We start from the raw sequence: 20,246 nt of genomic DNA on the forward strand, positions 1-20,246 counted from the left end.
CGTAGAGACAGGGTCTCACTCTGCTGCCCAGGCTGGAGTGCAGTGTGCACGACTACACCCGGCTAATTTTTTAGTAGAGAGAGGGTCTCACTATGTTGCTCAGGCTGGTCTCAAACTCCTGGCCTTAGGCAATCCTCTTGCGTCAGCCTCCCAAAGCACTAGGATTATAGGCATGAGCCACTGCACCCAGCTGGCAAAGTAATTTTCTATGGAGTGCCAAGACTTCCTGGCACTTACGCCTTCCCACAAAAGCAGGTTCTCAGGAAGGAGATTCAAGAGGTCTGCTAGGGGTAAAGGAACATAGCCACATCCTCCTTTTGATTTCTATTTTCTGATCAAACTTAACCATAGCCTTATCCTGCTCAACCACTTTGTGCCATTCTGAAGTCCCCTCAGCTCCTCCCTTCCCCCTCATACTTCACCACTTCAGCACACAGCTAAGAATCCAATCCTTTACTAGGCTAGAAGCTCCTTGAACTTTAGTCTGGGCTTTTTTTCTTCTCTTGGTGACAGAGTCTTGCTCTGTCACTCCGGCTAGTGTGCAGTGATGTCAGCACAGCTCACTGCAACCTCAAACTCCTGGGCTTAAGCCATCCTCCTGTCTCAGCCTCCTGAGTAGCTGGAACTACAGGCACACACCACCACGCCTGGCTAATTTTTCTATTTTTTGTAGAGAATAGGTCTCACTCTTGCTCAGGCTGGTCTCAAACTCCTGAGCTCAAGCGATCCTGCCACCTTGGAGTCCCAGAGTGCTAGAATTACAGGCATGAGCCACTGCACCCAGACTAGTCCGGGCTTTCTTCACTGCTGAATTCCCAGTGCCAAGTTCATGGTAGGCATGTAATTTGTGAGGATGAATACTTAACCCAGTCTTCTACTTACCCTCCATCCTCCCACTGTCCTCAACTGAGTGATTACTGTATTACTGGTGTATTCTGTAAGCCCAATATTAATTCACATTTCACTCAAGTTTTCAGTAAGTACTTACTCTGTTCGAGGCGTGGTAAAGGATAGAAAGATAACCAGCAAGGGTTCTTAACAAACTTAGTCCAGAGGAAGTTAAGACATAAATACACATAACTGCAGCAGAGGGATAGTGAAGCATGCCTTGAAAAGGATATAGGGAGACTATGAAAGTCATTGATATCATTGCTCCTCTCTAACAACCCTATGAAATTGGTACTATCATGCCCATTTTATAACTGTGGCACAAGAGAATTTTACGTAAATTGCCCAAGTTTACACAGCCAACAGATGGCAAAACTAGGATTCAAACACAGGTTGCACTTGAACTCATGTTCAAGTTACCTTTTGCCAGAGAATGGAGTTTTTAGGCATGGAGAATAACATAAGCAAAGAGAGCAGCAAAAGAACAGAGGTGCATTATAGGGAAGGGCAAGTAGTTGACTCAGCATAGAATGCGTAAAGGGGTAGACTGAGGCACAGGGTGAAAAGGAAGTCTGGGGCCAAGTAACTAGAAGTCCTTTAATGCCATATTAAGGAATTTGAACTTTAATTTGTAGGAGACAGAAAATCATAAAGACTTTTAAAGTCAGGGGATAAGAGATTTAATGATCAGTTGTGCTCCAATTTGGAAGATTATATTGGCTGCCTGTGGAAGGAAGGAACTGGAAAAGGACTTAGTGGGAAGACCAGTTGGGTAGTGACTGCAATCCTCTGGGTTCAAGGTGATGAGGCCTGAACCAGGGTCTTGGTGGCAAGAAAAAGAGAGCAAGCAGAGATCATAGAATCAGTAATTGGATGTGTCAAAGGTAATTCAAAGCTTTGGTGCCTGGCTGGCTGGTAGGACAGTGGTACCATTAACTAAAACTAGAAGCACAGGTGGAGGGAGGTTCAGATTTGGGAAAGGAGAGGAGTTTGGTGTTCAATATGGATTGTGTTCCTTTGGTGTCAGAGCTGGGTTGATCTCCCTTCTAGACAGTGGGCAGAGGAATGCTGACACTCGTTCCCATTTTCCCATCCCATCAACCAGAGTGCTAGAATCCCTCAATGAATTTATAGTTCTGTTAAGCCTTCATTTGGTCTACTTTTTTTTGAGACAGGATGTCATTCTCTTGCCCAGGCTTGAGTGCAGTGGCACCATGATAGCTCACTGCAACCTCAAACTCATGTGCTTAAGTGATCCTCCTGCCTCAGCCTCCCGAGTAGCTGGGATTTCAGGTGTGTGCACCACGCCTGGCAAATTTTTAAACTTTTTCTAGAGATAAGGTCTCATTATGTTGCTCAGGATGGGCTCAAACTCCTGGCCTCAAGTGACCCTCCTGCCCCAGCTTCCCGAAGTGTTAGAATTACAGGCATGAGCCACCATGCCCAGCCAGGTCAATAATTACTGAGCTTCTACTACATGCCTGGCATTGAACTAGGTGATGTAGAGGTGAGAGAGAAAAAATTTTTTTAAAATCATTTTTATTTCCTTGCCAAATCCTGATGTATGATCCTCAGCTAATAGTATTTTACTTTGCTCATAATTTTCTTGAACATAGAATCAAAATGTTTACTATGTACTCAACTCTATGTAAAACATCCAAAAGGGAGGAAAAAAGAAGTGTAAGAATCAGTTCCTGTCCTCTGAGAGGTCACAATGTTACTGGAATTGCACTTAGATTCTGAAACACCAGTAAGTTTACATGGGACAGGGAATTAGACCCTAGAGTCAGAGAGGCCAGCCAAGAAAATGCTGCAATAATTCAGACATGAGTTGGTAAGGGTGAGTTGAAGGTATCTCTGGCAAAGAAGAACGGAAATGGTTGACAAGGCCTGAATTAGTCATCAAGGGTGTAGAGGAGAGAGTACTTCCATGTTTCCAGCCAGGTGGCTGAGGCCTTGTCAGAACAAGGCAGCTGCACGTAACTTCACATAGCATATTCTATATAGACCAGTCTGCCTCTTTCACGTGTCATCTTCCCTGCTCTCAGAGAATCATTTTTCATTTTCTAACATCCTTTCTTTAGGGGCAGGGATCTTTGCTATTTTAGACAGGTAGATCTGAGAACCCAACCTTAGGTTCAAGTTGAAGAGCTTCTCTTTAATTCAGGGGAGAACACAGCTGTATCAAAGAGAGTAGAAAAGAAACAGACATTGCAAAAGGGGAAATTAATCACAACAAATCTCTGACAGCTTCCCACGCTAAATATTCCCTGCCTCTTTTGTGATTTTTTTGACATAGAAGACTAGGTAGGGGCTTTTATCTTCTCAGTAACAATTAGGGCATGTTTCCTTATACCAGGTATAGGCGCTCAAACATCATAGTAATATTAAAGGGCTGAGGAGAGTAATTCAAGCCTGGTATACAGAACTCCACCTGGAGGGAAAAGGCCAGGCAGATGATTCTTGTAATCCCATTGTCCACAATCCTAAAATTCAAAGCCACAAATTCCAAACCCATTTAGTGAGCACCTACATGCCATGTATTCTATTACATACAAATTATATGTCTAAAATGGAAAAAGAGGAAATAGAAGAATATTCTTATGGGAAAGAAGGTATACATTCCAAGACATCTACCTAAGACTGAAAGAAACTTAACTATTATTTCCTCCCACAACCATAATCCTTCCCTCTCTCCTTGGGCAGCCTGAGCCTTCAGAAGCACAATTCCAAACATCTCAAACTGGTTCACAGAAATTTATTCCTTGACTGCTTCAAACAAGATGTTATTTATAACCATTCCCAACTTGAGTGGACGGGGCAACAATCATGACAGACTCTGCTAAGTTTTCACAAATCATTGGTTTATTAGAAAGTTCCTTTCCCTCATTTTACAGCATATATATCTCTATCATGTGATAAAGTTAAATACAATCTGTTATGCTTGTAAGTAAGGATAGGTTATTTTGTTTTTCCTTTTTCTTTTTTTAGGTTTTAAAATCACTATTCTGGAAGTTAAAGAGAACTGCCCCCAGGAAGGCAGAGAGGCGGCCAGAGTATGGCTCAATCTACAAGCTAATGGGAAGCAGCACAAAAATGTTAATACTGCATTATTTAAATATTTACATGGGCTGAAAGCAAAGAAAAATGAGTTCCTTCACTTCAAACAGATGGTTTCATTTTCCCAGTGCTAGTTATCCAAAAAATGATGTTTCTAAATCAGAGAAAGAGCACTGAACAGGTAGGAGGGGGACTCAGTCAAGAGCCTTGTTTGCCCAACACTTGCGTCTCATAAACTCAAAATCTTTCTCTTTTGGGAATTTGAGAAGAAAGGCCAGAAACACAGAGTGTTGGCCCACGTAAGTATGGTTTGCTTTTCCTGTCAGGTGACCACCTAACCAATTCTAGACACAGGAGTAGGTAGGAAAATGCCAAAAAGGGAACTAACTATACCAAAGGAGATGAGACCTGCAATACAAGCACCTTTGGGTCAGTGTGTTAATTGCGGCTGAGAGCCTGGGTGAAATGAAAGGCAAGAAGAGGGGAAAAAGAGGCTGAGGTGGTAATTCCTCTGGTCAGTGTCATTGGAGAAAAGAAAAAAGGAACCTCTACTGCTTAAACTGAGCTGGGCACAAGGCATGGAAACTATGAAGCAAAAGAATTTAAAGTTATCTATGAATGTGCTCACTTCCCAACAAAAGGAAGGAAAAACTGTCCCAACTCTATCATCCTCCAGTCTACTTCTACTTCACTTTCTAGCCAACCCAAAAGGCACATTTAAAAAAGAAAAAAATTGTCAGAGAGGGCTAAGTACTAGGAAGGCAAATAGACTGCCTGGAACAAGGTACCCGGGGAAACCCAGGAATCTCCCCAGACAACCACTGAATCTCACTGCTTCCAGAGAATGAAGCTGTTGAATCTCCCCCTCCTCCTCTGTGGGGTCCACCTGTTTCTCTGTATAAAAAGAAAGTACATGAGGGAGACTCAGAACTGACTACCCATCTAACACCCCCAGCTGACTGCTGCCCATTAGCTCACAAATCCCAGTGCTGGGGGTACCACTTACTGCAAATTACTCAACATTTTGTCCCAGCAAAAAAATGTTTTAACATTTTATAGTTCCGAACTTCAAAAAATACATGAGCTTGATAAAATATACATGCTTAGTCATTTTTGCATCTAGCAGAAAACAAATACTTTATTTTTTGTTTTCATTTAATAACCTTTAAAGTTTCTTAATTCAACTAGGTCAAACATATTTACACAAAGCCACCAGAACAAGGATCACTTAAAGAGCTGGATGTAAAAAATATTATTGCAGTATACTACAAATATGGAACCTTTTTTATATGAGCTACAAAAAGCAGCATTTATGTTTATAGAGTTCAGTGCAATTTTTTACATTAAAAAATCCTATAAATTAAGAAGGAAACATCAACACGACAGAAGAAAATATACCCTTCAGACACATGAGCTCCTCTCTGGGGAAGCACATGGGTGACTCTATGTTCCGCATAGCTTCTATTCATGATAGGATCTTCTTTTCTGGGATATGCAGATGCCTCTTCTAGGATAAGGGACATCACGACAACAGTGCCAAATATGTGGCTCTGTTTATGTGGGAAGTGGATCAAATTGCAGCCTGAGTTGCATCTGGTTCTAGGTCAGACTCCCTTTCCACCTCACCTGCGATAACATAAGGTCACCAAGGGATGGTCAAAGATACTGCCCAAAAGTGGTGGTGCTTTCACCATCAGAGGAACAGCTTGGTCTTCCTTGTGGCACTGAGAAGGCAGGACCAAACGGCCCACGGCAAGTGCTTTGGTGACAACACGCAGCCAGAGAGGAAGAAAATGTTCTAAAATTTAAAGAGGGGAAGAGCAGAAGATACAAAGTAGAGGGAGTAGGGGGACTATCTAAATTTGATAGTTTGGAGATGTTGCGGACAGGTGGGTAGCACTTACTGGTGTTCCTTAGCTTAGAAACACAGGAGAAGAGGGAAAAATAGAAAGGAGGAAAGGAAAAAAATCCCTGATAGTAAACCCAAAGCAAACTTCAAATCTAAACCCACCCCTCCAAGCCAAAACTCTATTCTTTGGCTGTCAGACACTGCCCATCCCAGCTTCTAGTTGCTGGTATTAATGGCTCAACACCCCCAAGGGAAGATTTATGGGTTTCCCTTCCTGGCCCTATCTAAGATCCCATCCCCCAACTATGTGCCATGGCTAGGGGGGTGCTGCAGGTCCTGACCTGAGAAGATGGGGTGAAGCAATGGGTGAAGGTGGAGGGCAGTGGCAGCTGCTGCAGCAGGCCGTGGGGCAAGTAGGGTAGGGTAGAGGGCAGCATGTGGGACAGGGTGGAAGGTGAAGGGCCCAGGATGGATGGCTGATGCAGGAATGATGTGGATGGGATGGCTAGCGAGAAAGGTGGCAGGGTGGCCAGGGATGATTGAGTGAGTGAGGTGGGACAAGGAAATGGGGGTCAGATGGGGCTGGGGAATATGGTGTACCTGGGCAAGTGGTTGGGGATGAGGGTGGGGGTGAATGCCAATAGCAGCAGCTGCTGCTGCAGCATGATGTTGTAAGATGGCATGCTGAACAGTTGTGATGGAGGTGGCAGAGGCTGTGGCTGGCTGCTGAATGTGGATGGGTTGCAGGGCTGGTGTGGCTGGGGCCAGGGCAGCTGAGGCTGGAAAGGCCTTTACTTGCTTGGCTAGAAGCTGCTGCTGGATGTGTTGCTGAGCAGCCTGCTGGAGCTTGCTGTACTTCTCCATCTCCTCAGGAGTGAAGGTGATGGGCTGGCTTTCCAGGGGGGCCAGTGAAGCATCCTCAGCCCCATCTGTTGACTCAATACTAGGTTCCCCACTGGGAGGTGCGTAACTGGGGAAGTGGTCAAGGTCTGGTGCTATGGGCAGCAAGGTGGATTCCACAGGGCCTGGTTGACTGCCGCTATCCAGGGATTCTAGGGTGTCCCCATCACTGGGGTCAGGGAGGTAGTTACGGGAGATGGTTGGGTCCCCAGGGTAGCAGTCAGAGTGTGCTGGCGTGCCTAGTGAAGCCACAGGGTGATCAGCAGTAGCTTCTTCAGACTTTGGCTCTTCTGGGGGTGGGTCTGATAAGGGGCCAGCTGTTTCCTCTGAGGGGAACTGATGCCCAAATGAGGCATCACTACTCCCTGGGGGGCCCTCTTCTGTCTCTGACTGTTCTTGCTCTTCCCCCCTTTCCAAGCCAGACTCTTCACTTTTCTTGCTGGGCTTTCGGGTAGCTGGGAGTTTCCCTATCAGTGGAAGGACAGGCTTATTGCCAAGACAGGGGGGCAACTTGGGCCCAAAATAACCTTGAGGCGGGTCCTTGAGCTTGAGCCCAGCTTTACTAGGGGTGGCCTGCACCTCCTCACCCACACTGGATTTCCTCTCCACTTTCCTTGACTGGATCTTCTCCAACAGCAGTTTGGCAGTGACAGAGTTCTTGTCTTCAGGGCTGCAGTCACTTTCTGACCCCCTTCCTGTGCCAATGTTGCTGTTTTGGGAGGGTGGGCCTGTCCCTTTACTGTCATCTCCTCTGCCATCATCTTTCTTCCCAGGACATTCTCGGCCTGACCGGAAATAGTGGGGGGACTGGGAGCGGTAGATCTTAGAACGAATGAAGTCTCGATGCCCAGAACGCCTCTCCTCAGGGCTTTCGTGACCCCAAGATCCCTTCCTGGAGCCTGATCTCTGGGAAGGGCTCCTGGTGCTGCGGCTGCGGTCTCGGCTATAGCTCCGGCTCCGTTGCCAGCTGTGGGCTGTGGTGCTGCGGCTTCTCCGCTTGCTCCGGCTGCGACTACAACTGCTGCTACGGCTGCGTCCCCGAGATCTTGAGCGTTCTCTGCTATGACTCCGAGATCGGCTTCGGGACTGGCTGCAACTGAGGCTATAATCATCATCAGAAGATGAGTATTTGTGCCGTTTGGATCGGTGCTTGGAGCTGGCATAGTCTGAGTCATCTGAGTCGTGGGAGCGCTTGGAGTGCCTTCGTGATCGATCACTATAATCACTGTAGCTGTCATCAGAATAACTGTGCTGCCTACTATAGCAGCTCTGGTCTGAAGAAGCATCTGAACTACTTGAGTAAGAATGCCGGGAGGAATGATGTGAGGAATGGCGCCGGCCAGACCGTGAGTGGCTATGGGAATGCTCGCTGCCTGAGTCTTCCTCCTCTTCCTCCTCACTATACTGGGATGGAGACTTCTGGTGCAGCCGGCGTGATGAAGCATCATCACTATCCTCATCTCCACTACTGGGTCGGCTCCGATGGCTAGACCGGCTGCTCCGTTTGGTGCCAGCTCTTCGCTGGCAGGATGAAGTTGGAAGTTCACCTTTGTGTTTCCTCCCACCATGATCCTGGGAGCTGCTACCACCCCCACCTTCATCCTTCTTGCCACTGTTTCCTTCTTCAGCTGGGAGGGATCTCTGCTGGGAGTCATCTTGAGCTCGCCGCCGTCTTCTTGGTGGTGCAGGACTGCCACTCCCAGGGGGTTCTGGTTTGGGTCCTCGTTCAGAATCTGCTGGGGCTGATGATTTATTCTTCTTTCGTTTTCGTTTCTTGCGCTTCTTAGACTTCTCCCCAGACTCCGCCTTAGAGCTTTTCTCTTCTGTGTCAGCCTTGTGTTTACGTTTGTGTTTGCTGGATTTTTTGTGCTTCTTTTTCTTTTTGTGTCGGTGGGACTTCCCAGATCGTTCTTTCTTGCTAGGAAGGCTTCTCCCTGTGTCTTCCGTCTCTGACCCATGGCTGCCCCCAGGTTCCTGCTTGTTTAGGCCACTACAGGCAGATCCTGAAGCAGGTGCATCCATTTTGCCTCCTGAAGAATGTACTGCTTTCTCTCCCCCTTCCTTGTTTTTAATTGACTCACCAGGATCTAGGCCTTGGAAATGGTCCTTTGAGGAGCTTCCTATATCCTTTGGTTTTTCTGTCCCTTTACCTCTGGCATCTTTGTTCCTTGAAAGTTTAAAGTCAAAGTATAGAGGGTTACAACTGTATGAAATGGAGGGTTCTGCCTTGGTGAAAATTAATAGTTCTGATGGCCACTGGAGGGCAGTGCTTTCATCTTTGCTCAAAACTGGGAAGAAGGGACCAGTAGGATGTTTGGGTCCCTCCTGGCTTTCTTTCCCTGTTGGAATGGCCTGACAGGTTTCTTTAGAAGGATTAGACTCACACATTTGGACCTCTGAAGCCTTCTGGCTTTGACCCTCTAAATTCTCATCACTTACATCCCCTCCTAAGGCCTTCTTTGCCTCAGCTTTGCTTCCAGGCTCTGAGGACTCCGTCACATTGGTTTCCTTCTGCTGCTCGGAGACTTCACTAACTGTCTTTTCTGCTCCCTGGCTTGCTGCCATCTTGATGCAGCCTTTAGGCTTGGGAGAACTGCCTTTTTTGCTCTCTGGGGCATTCTTTGGATGTGTACTATTGTCACCTTCCATTTGTTCACTGGCTCTCATAAAGAGCAGGAAGGGAAAATTAGGTTTTACTTTGCAGTGTGCTGGGGGGATGTAGTGGTAATACTCTGGCTCTGTAGTCCCAGCACCTTCTTCTCGCTTCATCCTTTTTAACTTGGATAATGTTGAGGCAAGGGACCCTCCATCCTGAGGGTCTTCATCCTCTTTCTTACCATCAAGATTACTGCTACCATCAGAGTCTCCCACCTTCTGCAGTCCTTGGTCAGAACTCTTCTCATCAGGTTTTGTTCCATCTTCAGAGGTCCCTTCCTCTGCATGGTCCTTGAAAACTGATGCTATTGATTCGAGTTTGACAGGAGCCTTCTTGGCAAAGGAAAATGATACTCCTAATTTTTGCAGTGGGGTCCCCAGATTATTCTTAATGCCAAAGCTGATACCTTGGGAGCCTAACCCAGGAACCTGTGTCAGTCCAGTGGTATTAGTGATTTGTACTGCAGTGAAAGGGCCTCCTTTATCTGTGGAGAATTCAGATCCCAGGCCACAAGTAGCACCTGTGCCACTGTTTGTAGCTGATTCATCCTTATCATCTTCTCCACCTTCTTCATCTATAGCCACTGTGGTTGGTCTAAACATGGGACCACTTCCAGGTGCACTAAACAAAGGTTTAGAAAAATAAAAAACAAAAAATAGGTTTAGGAGTACATTACATGCATCTCATAAAATACTCATTCATCATAGGTAGGTCTCAAAGACACTTGAGTGGTGGTCATTCCCTAGCCCTATACTAATGAATGGAACTTTCTCAGGGGAGGGTAGTCAAAGTCTCATTCTGTCAATCCACCAAGCTAAATTCCCAGGGCAGCCAGTTACTGCTATTTCTTTCTAAGCTATCTAAAATACAAAAAAGGCTTATCTCACAATTTGAATATCCCATTATTATTATATGGTACAGTCTATCATGACCTGTTTCTGATCTCATTCCTTTCTTTATTTTTTGACACACAGTTGCTCTGTTGCCCCAGCTAGAGTACAGTGGCATCATCATAGCTCACTGCAACCTCGAAGTCCTGGGCTCAAGTAATCCTCCTGCCTCAGCATCCTGAGTAGCCGGGACTATAGGTGCACGCCACTGTGTTGGGCTTATTTTTCTATTGTTAGTAGAGATGGGGGTCTCACTCTTGATTAGGCTGGTCTCGAACTCCTGACCTCAAGCTACCCTTCCACCTTGGCCTCCCAGAGGGCTAGGATTACAGGTATGAGCCACCGTGCCTGGCCCTTCATTCCTTTTATTTTTTCCTTTGAGATGGTCTCCCTCTGTTGCTCACCATAGAATGCAGTGGCGGCATCATAGCTCACTGCAACCTCAAACTCCTGGGCTCAAGTGATCCTTCCGCCTCAGCCTCCTGAGTAGCTTGGATTACAGGTGTGTACCACCATGGTTGGCTAATTTTTCTATTTTTTGTGGAGACAAGGTATCTTGCTATGTTGCTCAGGCTGGTCCCCAACTCCTGGCCTTAAGTGATCCTCCTGCTTCGGCCTCCCCAAGTGCTAGGATTACAGTTGTGAGCCACTGCCCCTGGCCTAATTTCATTTCTTATTCTATCATTCTACCCATCAGTATGCCATAAACCTACTGCGGTACATCTATTCACAAAGGTTGTATTTCATTCAGTTAAGGAAAAAAAATCTAATTTCCCCTATGCTTTCAAATTTTGTTTTTTAAAAATATGCATATTCTGAATTAAACATAGTTAGAAACCTCCACTGTACTACTCTACGGCAGTCTATGGCCAGTATGTCTGCTGTAGAAACTTAAAAAGTCTGTGCCCATCTCCTCGGTACCACTTTTAAGCATTTTGCTTTGGTTTTGTGGTGGTTTCTGGGTATTCAGTACTACGGTCATAATGCTACTACCCACTCTTTTCAGCTTTGACAAAAGGAACATTGGGGAGCCTCGATACCAGTGTTTTAAACCACCTACACCGTCTGAAATTTTTATAGTACGTAGACTATATAGGTATATCCCCTGAATTCCAAATCAAGAACTAAATAGAATTAGGTATCTATTTGGATGATGTCCTTGTTATCTGAACCCTAGCTGTTAGCTGTCCTCAACTTGGGGACCAAATATATTTAGATAATGTGGTATCCTTTGTTGTCTAAACTGTTGCTATTAGAAGATGGAAACCCCACAGATTTGGATAGCAAGAGATACTTGCACTGTGTTATGAAATCTACCCCCTATAGCAAAAAACAAAAAACCCAAAACCCCTCAAATAGAATAAAAAGGGGATTCATTTCAATCTTTTGCTTAGTCTGCCATGTTACTTCAATAATACTTACTATCGGGCCACGCATTACTCCTAGGACAATGAAATACCTGATGATGAATCAAAACCTTTTTTTATTCTCCTGAGATTACTTGGTCATCTTTTAACTGTTCATTTATAAAACAGAACAGAAAGTCATCCCTGAAGAAAACCATGTATTACAGTATGTCCAGAATTAGAAAGTGGCCTGGTGTATATATTTTCAGGGAGTACTCTTGCTGCATGCCCCAGAGGAATGTGTTTACTACATACAGAGTTGCCAAAGAAGGAACTGGAACCAATTTATAGGCAGTTAACTCAATATTAGCATTCATAGGTTAATTTTGGTGCAAAACTTACACTGTATGTGTTCTTTCCCTTCCTTCTCTTCCAAAACACGAATAAAAAAGTAAAAAAGAACTTAAAGACAAAGTGCAAGAACTTGGGAACTCTGACCCCTAATTTGCTGTAAACTTTTAAGAGCCATAGTCATGGTTTCTCCTTCTACTGTAACCAGTTCCTTCTTTTGGTCCTGAATAGCCATTAAAAACAAACAAGAGGGCCTAAGTCTTTCTGATGGAAGCACGTATCTCACGAATCCTATAGCAACTTCAAATGCTCAAAGATAGGGTCCCTAGAAGTCTAGGCAGGGTGAATTCTACCCAAGGCTAAACACCAGCCAAAAAACTGATAATCAGAAAAAACCATAAAGGAATATTAAAAAGAACACTGAAGGCAGAACCTGTGGATAAATAAATGGATAGAATTCCATAGATTTTAGATTATTTAGTACTAACTGTATAGTACTTAAAAGGCAGTTATAACACTTGAATCTGTGTCCTAGTGCTTTTTAGCTATGAAATAGAATACCATGCTTTTCTATATGAGAGGAATGTTAGAAAATGGCAATAATAGCAATAGTGGTATCATTTATTATCTTCGATGTGCCAGGCACTGCTTTAAGCACTTCCAAGGCAATAACTCAATTAGTCCTCACAACTGTAAGTAAATTGTCATTATCCTCATCTTACAGATAAGGAAACTGAGGCATAGAGAGTTTAGATATAACTTGACTAAGTCACAGATAGTAAGAAGGATATGGCCTCAAAAGTGTGTATACTTAATCCATATATTATACTCCAAGTATAGATATGCTTTTAGTTTGAAAGAAGGATCTATTAAAAATCTTAAGGAACTAGAGGATATTATGTTAAAACAAAATAATCAGGAATAGAAAATTAAACACCGCATGTTCTCATTCATGTGTAGAAGCTACAAAAAGTTGATCTCATAGAAGTAAAAAGTACAACAAAGTATACCAGAGGCTGAAAGGGGTAGGAAGAAGAGAGGGATAGGGAGAGATTTGTTAAAGCTGCAGTTCCCAACCCTGGGGCCGCTGACCAAGCCAGTGAAGCTTCACCTGCATCCACAGCTGCTCCCCATCGCTGGCGTCACTGCCCAAGCTCCCAAGCCCCTCCTTGCCTGTGAGATGAGCAGTGGCATCAGACCCACATAGGAGCATGAACCCTACTGCAAACTGCATATGCAAGGGATCTAGGGATCCCCACGAGAATCCAATGCCTGATGATCTGAGGTGGAGCCAGGCAGCAGTTACTTCCTGTAAGCCCAGTGGGTGGAAAAACTGTCTTCCACGAAACCGGTCCTTGGTGTCAAAAACGTTGGGGAGACCACTGTGTTAAAGGATACAAAATTACAGCTAAATAGGAGGAGTAAGTTCCAGTGTTCTATACCATTGCTGGATGACTATGGTTAACAATAAATGTATAGTTTCAAATAGCTAGGAGGAGGACAGTGAAATGTTCCTAACACAAAGAAATGATAAATGTTTGAGATGACGAATATGCTAATTACCCTGATCTAATCACTATACATTGTATGTACTGAAACAGCACTATGTACCCATGAATATGTATGATTATTTGTCAATTAAAATATTAATGTTTATAATTCTTAAATCTAAAATTATGATCTTAAATTTGTAATTTTAAATTTTATGGATTATAATTTTCTGTAGAACCCTCTGAGAGAAAATATCCTCACCATTCAGCTTGTTTTCTCTGCTCTGCCAACTCATGGAGCCGCCGAAGGGCTTTTTCCTGTTTTTTCTCATCCTTGCGGGATCTTGAAGAGACATTTCGAGCAAACTCTCTCTGCTTGAGATCTTTTAATCTCTGAGTTAACAGAAAAAAAGGAACAGAGGGTAACCTGGGGATCTGAAAGCAAAGCCTTTAGAACAGTTACCACCTTCAACCAATGGTTATAATAGTGCTAGTGTAGACTACATTATTATATTCTCTTATGGTGATTGAAAACACAATGGCTGATTACTTTGGGTATAACGCTTGGAGTATCTGCATTTCTAATTAGGACTGCATATCGTTTGCTTTGTTAGGCAAAATAAAATGATTTCAAAAGCAACAGGCAAATTTTAGAACACTGGGAGGAAAGAAGAAGGACTATTTAATCACTCGCTCTTCCAGGATGCAAAACTAGACAAACAGAACATGAGATAAATTGTAATAATACAAGCCAAGAGAACAGAAAGGGGTTAGGCTAGTACAGAAAATTACCCAGGTATAAAATCTTAGAAAGCAATGTACAGCTTACATGGGGGTGGTGGTGGTGGAGGGGAGGTGGTATTTGAATCAGAAGAAACAAGTAGAAAGTATACTTTTATTTCACCATAAAAAGGTGTTATTATTTCTTTTCATTATGAACACAGGTTTCCTGTAACTACTAAACAAACCCAAGAGAGGTCTTCCAATGCTAGCATGTTCAGAGCTCACCAGTCTGACCACTTCCACCTGGTCAGCCTGTTGAAAACAGTATGTATAGCTTTTCATTCCTTCATGGCCCTACGAGGAACATCCAGGGGATGAGGAGGGAGAACAGCGATAAGTCAAAGATTTTATTACTTAAAATCCAGTTAATAGAATGGGTCTTTTATTCTCAGAAGCTATTGTATAATTTTCCTTAAAATAAAACAAAAGAAACAACAATCAAAAAAGAACAGTGCCATGACACACTGTGACAGAGTCCAGACACATCTATCTGCAATGAAGACAGAACTAAAATTATTTTCAACACATTAGGTAATATAAAAAACAAAAACAAAAGCAAAACATACACATTACCCTATACTTTTACAACAGCACTGGGGAAAGGAATTTGACCCAATATAAAGTGGACATTGCTTTGTGGAAAGGCATGATGTTCAACAAACAGAGGAATTTTCATACCTAATACTTATGAATTGTGTTTTGAATCTTTTTAAATTGGGAGGGGGAAGGGTAGAAAGACACACACAAAAAAAGATATACAGCTAAAGACACTAATAGAAAAACTCACTCTTGTGATCTGGGCTCCCAAATTAGAAGGATTTGCTTTCAATACATCAGCTGAAAATGTCACATCACAAAGAAAAAAAGTAAAAAATAAAACAAGAGTAGAAGAGAAAAAAAATAAAGCAAGCATTACTACACAAGCTCTCTTAGTGAATCTGCAAGCTATTATACTGAACAATCAGGGACAAAGCCATCAACTATAAAAGGGCTGGGGAGGAGGGAAGCACCTGTACAACACATATATGTCCACATACACACAGACTGACACAGTAATCCCCACCTAGATAAATGACACTATTTATATTTCTTCCAGGAAAAAAATCATTACAGAACTTTGGAAAAGACCACTATGGTCTAATAGCATTTAGTCTTATTTTCATTTACCTTTATTTTAAGGAAGATCAAGTAATCAAAGCTGGCAAAACTGTTACTGAGCCTGGCTGCCCACAATTAAGATTTTTATAAAACCACTTCAAGATGAAGGATCAACTATTTTAAGTAAATATGAATCCCAATTTCCTCCTTCTGAGGGGAATGGGGCAAAGAGAAAGAGCCCATCAGGCCTATTATATAAATACTTTAGACCACAAAGCTACTTTTTTCTTCCTCAAACATTTAATAGGCTTCCTGGTCAAGATTTAAATAGAACGTATGTTTTTCTCATATCTGCCATCTTCTCTCTAGCCACCTCATAAGCCTGGAAAATCCTTCCAGGCCTAGTCATTTCCTCCCCTCTTAAAAATACTTCATTACTTTTAGGAGGCATTTTTCAAACTACAGGACATTGCCCAAAAGAGCAATCATTTTATCAAAGTCTAGAGTGTCTAGGCTGAGTCAGACAGTGATTAGGTTTTCCAATCATTCAGCGGTTACTTGGAATATCCTTGAAGTTGAAGGAACAGGACCATGTTCACATCATCCAGAAGACATCCTACCGCAAGCTCCTACCACAGGTATATACAGTTGGAGGTAGAGATGGAAGAAAATGGGATGATGTCAATAAAACAAATCCAAATTGGAGGCTCCCTCTGGCAAACCTATCCTAGTACTCTATAAAGTTTAGCAAACTCCCACATCACCTTTACAAACTTTATAGTAAAGTCTGGGATCTCAAGAGTAGAATTGGGAACCTCAGAATTTTAATCCCAACCTTATTGACAGGGCTCAGCAAACTCTCCCAAACCTAATACGTATATCTGAGGTTTCTCTTGGATGAGTATATTCTGATGATAAAAAAGGCAAGACACAGGTTTTTGTTTTGAAGAGATGGGGTCTCACTATGTTGCCCGGGCTGGAGTGCAGTGACTATTCACAGGCCCGATCCCACTACTGATCAGCATGGGAGCTCTGACCTACTTTGTTTCTGACCTGTGCTGGTTGACCCCTCCTAAGACAAACTGGTAGTCCCCTGCTCCCAGAGGCCATCATACTGATGTCTAACTTAGTGTGGACACGTGATCAGCATAGCACCTTACATTACAGCCCAACTCCTGGGCTCAAGTGATCCTCCAGCTTTGGCCTCCCAAGTAGGTGGGACTATAGGTGTGTACACTACCACGTCTGGTCAAGACATGGGTTTTAAGGTTGACATTTTCCCTTACCTAGAATGAATGCCTAACTCCAAGTCTCTCCTGCCTACTCAAGGTCAAACTAAATTCCCCTCACAAAGTTTCTACTGGCCCTTCATAAGACAGGATTGTTCTTTCTGAACTGTCCCTAGTAGAACTTTGTCATAGCACTCATCTAGCGGCCATCATATTTTGCTCTCTGGCCAGTTATTCCTGTCTTTCAGAAAGGCAGTCTGTGTAAAGCTTCAGAGTCAGAAAGACCTGGGTTAAAATCCATTAATTACACCTCTCTGAATTCCAGTTCCCTCATTAGAAAAATGGGGCTATCTATCAACAGATTTGCAAGATTAAATATCAAAATAAATAGAAAGCATTTAATAAGTCACAACTTTTCAATATTTCCCCTTTGTTTTGTTTTTTGTTTGTTTTGTTTTTTTGAGACAGTCTTACTCTGTTGCCTGGGCTAGTGTGCTGTGGCATCAGCCCAGCTCACAGGAACCTCAAACTCCTGGGCTCAAGCAATTCTCCTGCCTCAGCCTCCCAAGCAGCTGGGACTATAGGCATGCACCACCATGCCCAGCTAATTTTTTCTATTTTTAGTAGAGACGGGGTCTCGCTCTTGCTCAGGCTGGTCTCAAACTCCTGACCTCAAGCGATCCTCCTGCCTCAGCCTCCCAGAGTGCCAGGATTATAGGTGTGAGCCACCAAGCCTAGCCTGCCTCCCCTTTGTATGGGGCACGTTCTATGGCTTATCTTTATAACCAACCCTGCAGTGCATGGAATAGTACTAAGTCTATATCTATCTGGTAAATGCCCAGTGAATAATTTGGCTTAAACATTAGATTCTTCATTTTTCCCCAAATAAATTTTTCTACAATTTGTAGGAAAAGTTGACATTAAATATTCTCTTATCTCCACTAAGGACATATTCAAGTATATAATAAGGTCTTCTTAGCTGTCACTCTCAGATAGTAAGGAAGTCTCATTATTTAGAGAAACAAAAAGCCTGAAATTTTAAACCCCTTACTTCTACATAGAATTGGGCCAAATAACAATAAAGATACTGACCAGAAACTTCTCAACTTCCTATCTAAAAAGGTAATTTTTATAAAGGTACAAGGCCCTAATGATAGTTTTCCAAAACTGCCTATTTTACTCCAAAAGGCTACCAAAGTCTGGCTCATTTGTCACTGAATGCCCATATGAAATTCTGTGCATTGTACCTGTACTTTTCTCATAAATTCTAAAGAGGAACATAACTTTAGACAACTTTTTCAGGTGAGAAAAGAGGAGCAACAGGTCTGCTTACCAAAGGAGAGATAGAACTCACATAAGACTAAAACTGGCAGATATGCCATCAATCTCTTGTCAAAGGCTGAGCCAATTCCACACCATACACAAAAATTTAAGTCAGACAGACACCAGACAGGGACAGAGTCTAATCTGAATGGGTTTAATTAACCATTTAAACTGACTCAAAAGCTATGATTATGGCCTTATCTCTGAAAATGATAAAGTATGTTTTCTGAAGAGTTACTAATAAATTATTTTATTAGGTACTAAAGTTTATTAACAAAAATTTGAGCCACATGATGTATTTTTAGTTGGGTAATATTTTGGTTCAAGGAAAGGAGACTGAACCTCACTCAAAATGAAAGGATGTGAAAATCCTATTTTCCTGAAAAATCAGTAGCATTTTCCCCAAAAAGCATACATTTGTGGCATGGTACCAAATCGAAGGAACATTCCCCACAGATCCTCAATTGCACAGTGGCTAGATTTCCAATAAACTTTACAAAAGACCAGTAGAGAGGGAAGACCTTCACAAATGATCCAGTTAAGGATCCACATTAAAGACCACCTCAAATGGAACTGATGTTCTGGTTCTTTTAAAAAAAAAAAAAAAAGCTTAAACAGCATTATGTTGCAGAAAAATGTTTTACTCTGGACACAAACTTCTGCTCTACTAACTCTGAACAGATTAAACCAAGGTAATGTGAATTGGGTAAATCTGAATATGGGTAATAAATCTGCAGAAAAGGTTCATCCAAACAGCTACCTACTTCTCTTTAAATGCCAACTTCATAAGCTGAAACATTTTGCCTCACAGTGTCTACTAAAAAAAGGGAACTGTGACAATCAGGCTTTGTAGAAGATCATCCTCTAAATGGCCCTCAAGAAATACAGCTTCTTTCTACAGTGGTTAGAACTTTTAAGACAGTTATTGTCCTGTCAATAGTGAGAAGCAAGCTGTGTTCCTGCTAAACTGTATTTGAGTTGGGAATGAATGAGACAGATACTTCTGCACACAGTTTTTCCTAACAACAAAAGATAATAAGGGTCTGAGTCTATAAAATCTTTTTTGTGTCTTTTGGTGCTAGGCCTTTCTATCAATAACAAAATTTGATACAGTAGTTTATATTTATATTCGATTGAGTATAAGGAATAAGTCTGATTATCTTTCTCAAGTATTTCAAATCTATTGTCTAAATTGAAAGAATAAAAACCACTGTTTCCATGTTGAAAGGAATTTTAGGAATCAGAAAATGGGAAGAATTTAAGGCAGAGTATTTCCTATTGCCATTAAAAATCCTATGCTCTATATTTACTCTGCTCTGAAGAGAAAACCTAATTTTGTCTTTAGAGTCAAAATGTTATCCATGGTTTCTTTCTCTCACCAGACAGCAATTCCACTCTCCCAAACAGGAACCAAGACTTAGTCCTCCTTTGTAACTAACTCTGCAATGCACACATTGCTGTTCATGGCACAACAGAGATGCTCAATAAATATTTATCAAACTGGTATCGGTTTTAAAATGAGTTGTTGGGAGAAGGAACAAACATATATACACTTTTATGCAGTATTTGTTGGTTATGAACAGAGCTGGGAAATAGAGTAAAGAAGGGGTGGTTCTTTGTAGCCTGACCTTTATTTCTGGCTAACGATAACCTGGTCTTCTTTGAACCTCAACCATTCCTTTTCCTCTATGTCAACAATCCTGCGTACCAAAACCACAGCCTCCTTTCTTCACTGCTTTTTTGCCTTCCTTTCATAACGAAATATTAATGTGGGGTCTCCTCTCCCCTCCCAAACTGAAATAATCATGCTGTAGTTGTTGCTTGGCCAGGTCACCCTGATTCACGTCTCAGTGTTGGATACTTCCAGATAAGACCATCCAGGACATCACCATGTGATGAGGGAGGAAAAAGACCAGCGGAGAATATAAAAAGTCCAGCATTAAACTATCCAGGGAAGGAAGATTATATATGAATGGTTAGGGAAATCCAAGTTACTGGACATTAGATGTAATTTTTTCTTTTAACATATGCATATCAGGAAGTCATAAAAATTAATTTTTTTCAGTAACAGAGAAAACCAAACATTTGGTAACAGAGAAAACTAAATACTAACACCAATTACAGATACTGAAAAAAATGAGAGAAAAAGAAAATACAAATTCTTTTTGCTGGGTAACAGTAGGACTCTTTATGACAATACTTACCATTAATGCCCAATTACTTTGCAACATAATGACTATTAATATCATTAGGTGGATATCAAATTAATTAGTCAAAAATTACCAGGTAACACTTGCTTTGCTATGCTCGAGAATTCAGCAAACAGCCTTATAAGTATGGTATATTCTTTAACAGCACCAGGTATTCCTGCTTCAAGGTATTT

At 42.3% G+C, this 20,246-nt stretch overlaps 1 protein-coding gene across 2 annotated transcripts in view; it reads right to left on the bottom strand.

Annotated features, from left to right (window-relative positions):
* Positions 1-3,731: 3,731 nt before the first annotated feature.
* The window catches only part of GPATCH8 (G patch domain containing 8), a 110,412-nt gene continuing 93,897 nt past the window's right edge, over positions 3,732-20,246 (bottom strand). Inside the window, exons 6-7 of one of the 2 annotated variants that reach the window (XM_012659095.1) lie at positions 13,693-13,823; positions 3,732-9,974 (exon numbers count right to left, since the gene is read on the bottom strand). In XM_012659095.1, coding sequence (XP_012514549.1) covers positions 6,101-9,974; positions 13,693-13,823 — 4,005 coding nt within the window. In that variant the 3' untranslated portion in view covers positions 3,732-6,100. The remainder of the gene's footprint in view (positions 9,975-13,692; positions 13,824-20,246) is intronic. The other variant, XM_012659096.1, reaches the window with a different exon arrangement.

Source organism: Propithecus coquereli, unplaced genomic scaffold (assembly GCF_000956105.1).
Source record: "Propithecus coquereli isolate 6110/MARCELLA unplaced genomic scaffold, Pcoq_1.0 Scaffold598, whole genome shotgun sequence".
In the NCBI taxonomy this organism is placed as follows: Eukaryota; Metazoa; Chordata; class Mammalia; order Primates; family Indriidae; genus Propithecus; species Propithecus coquereli.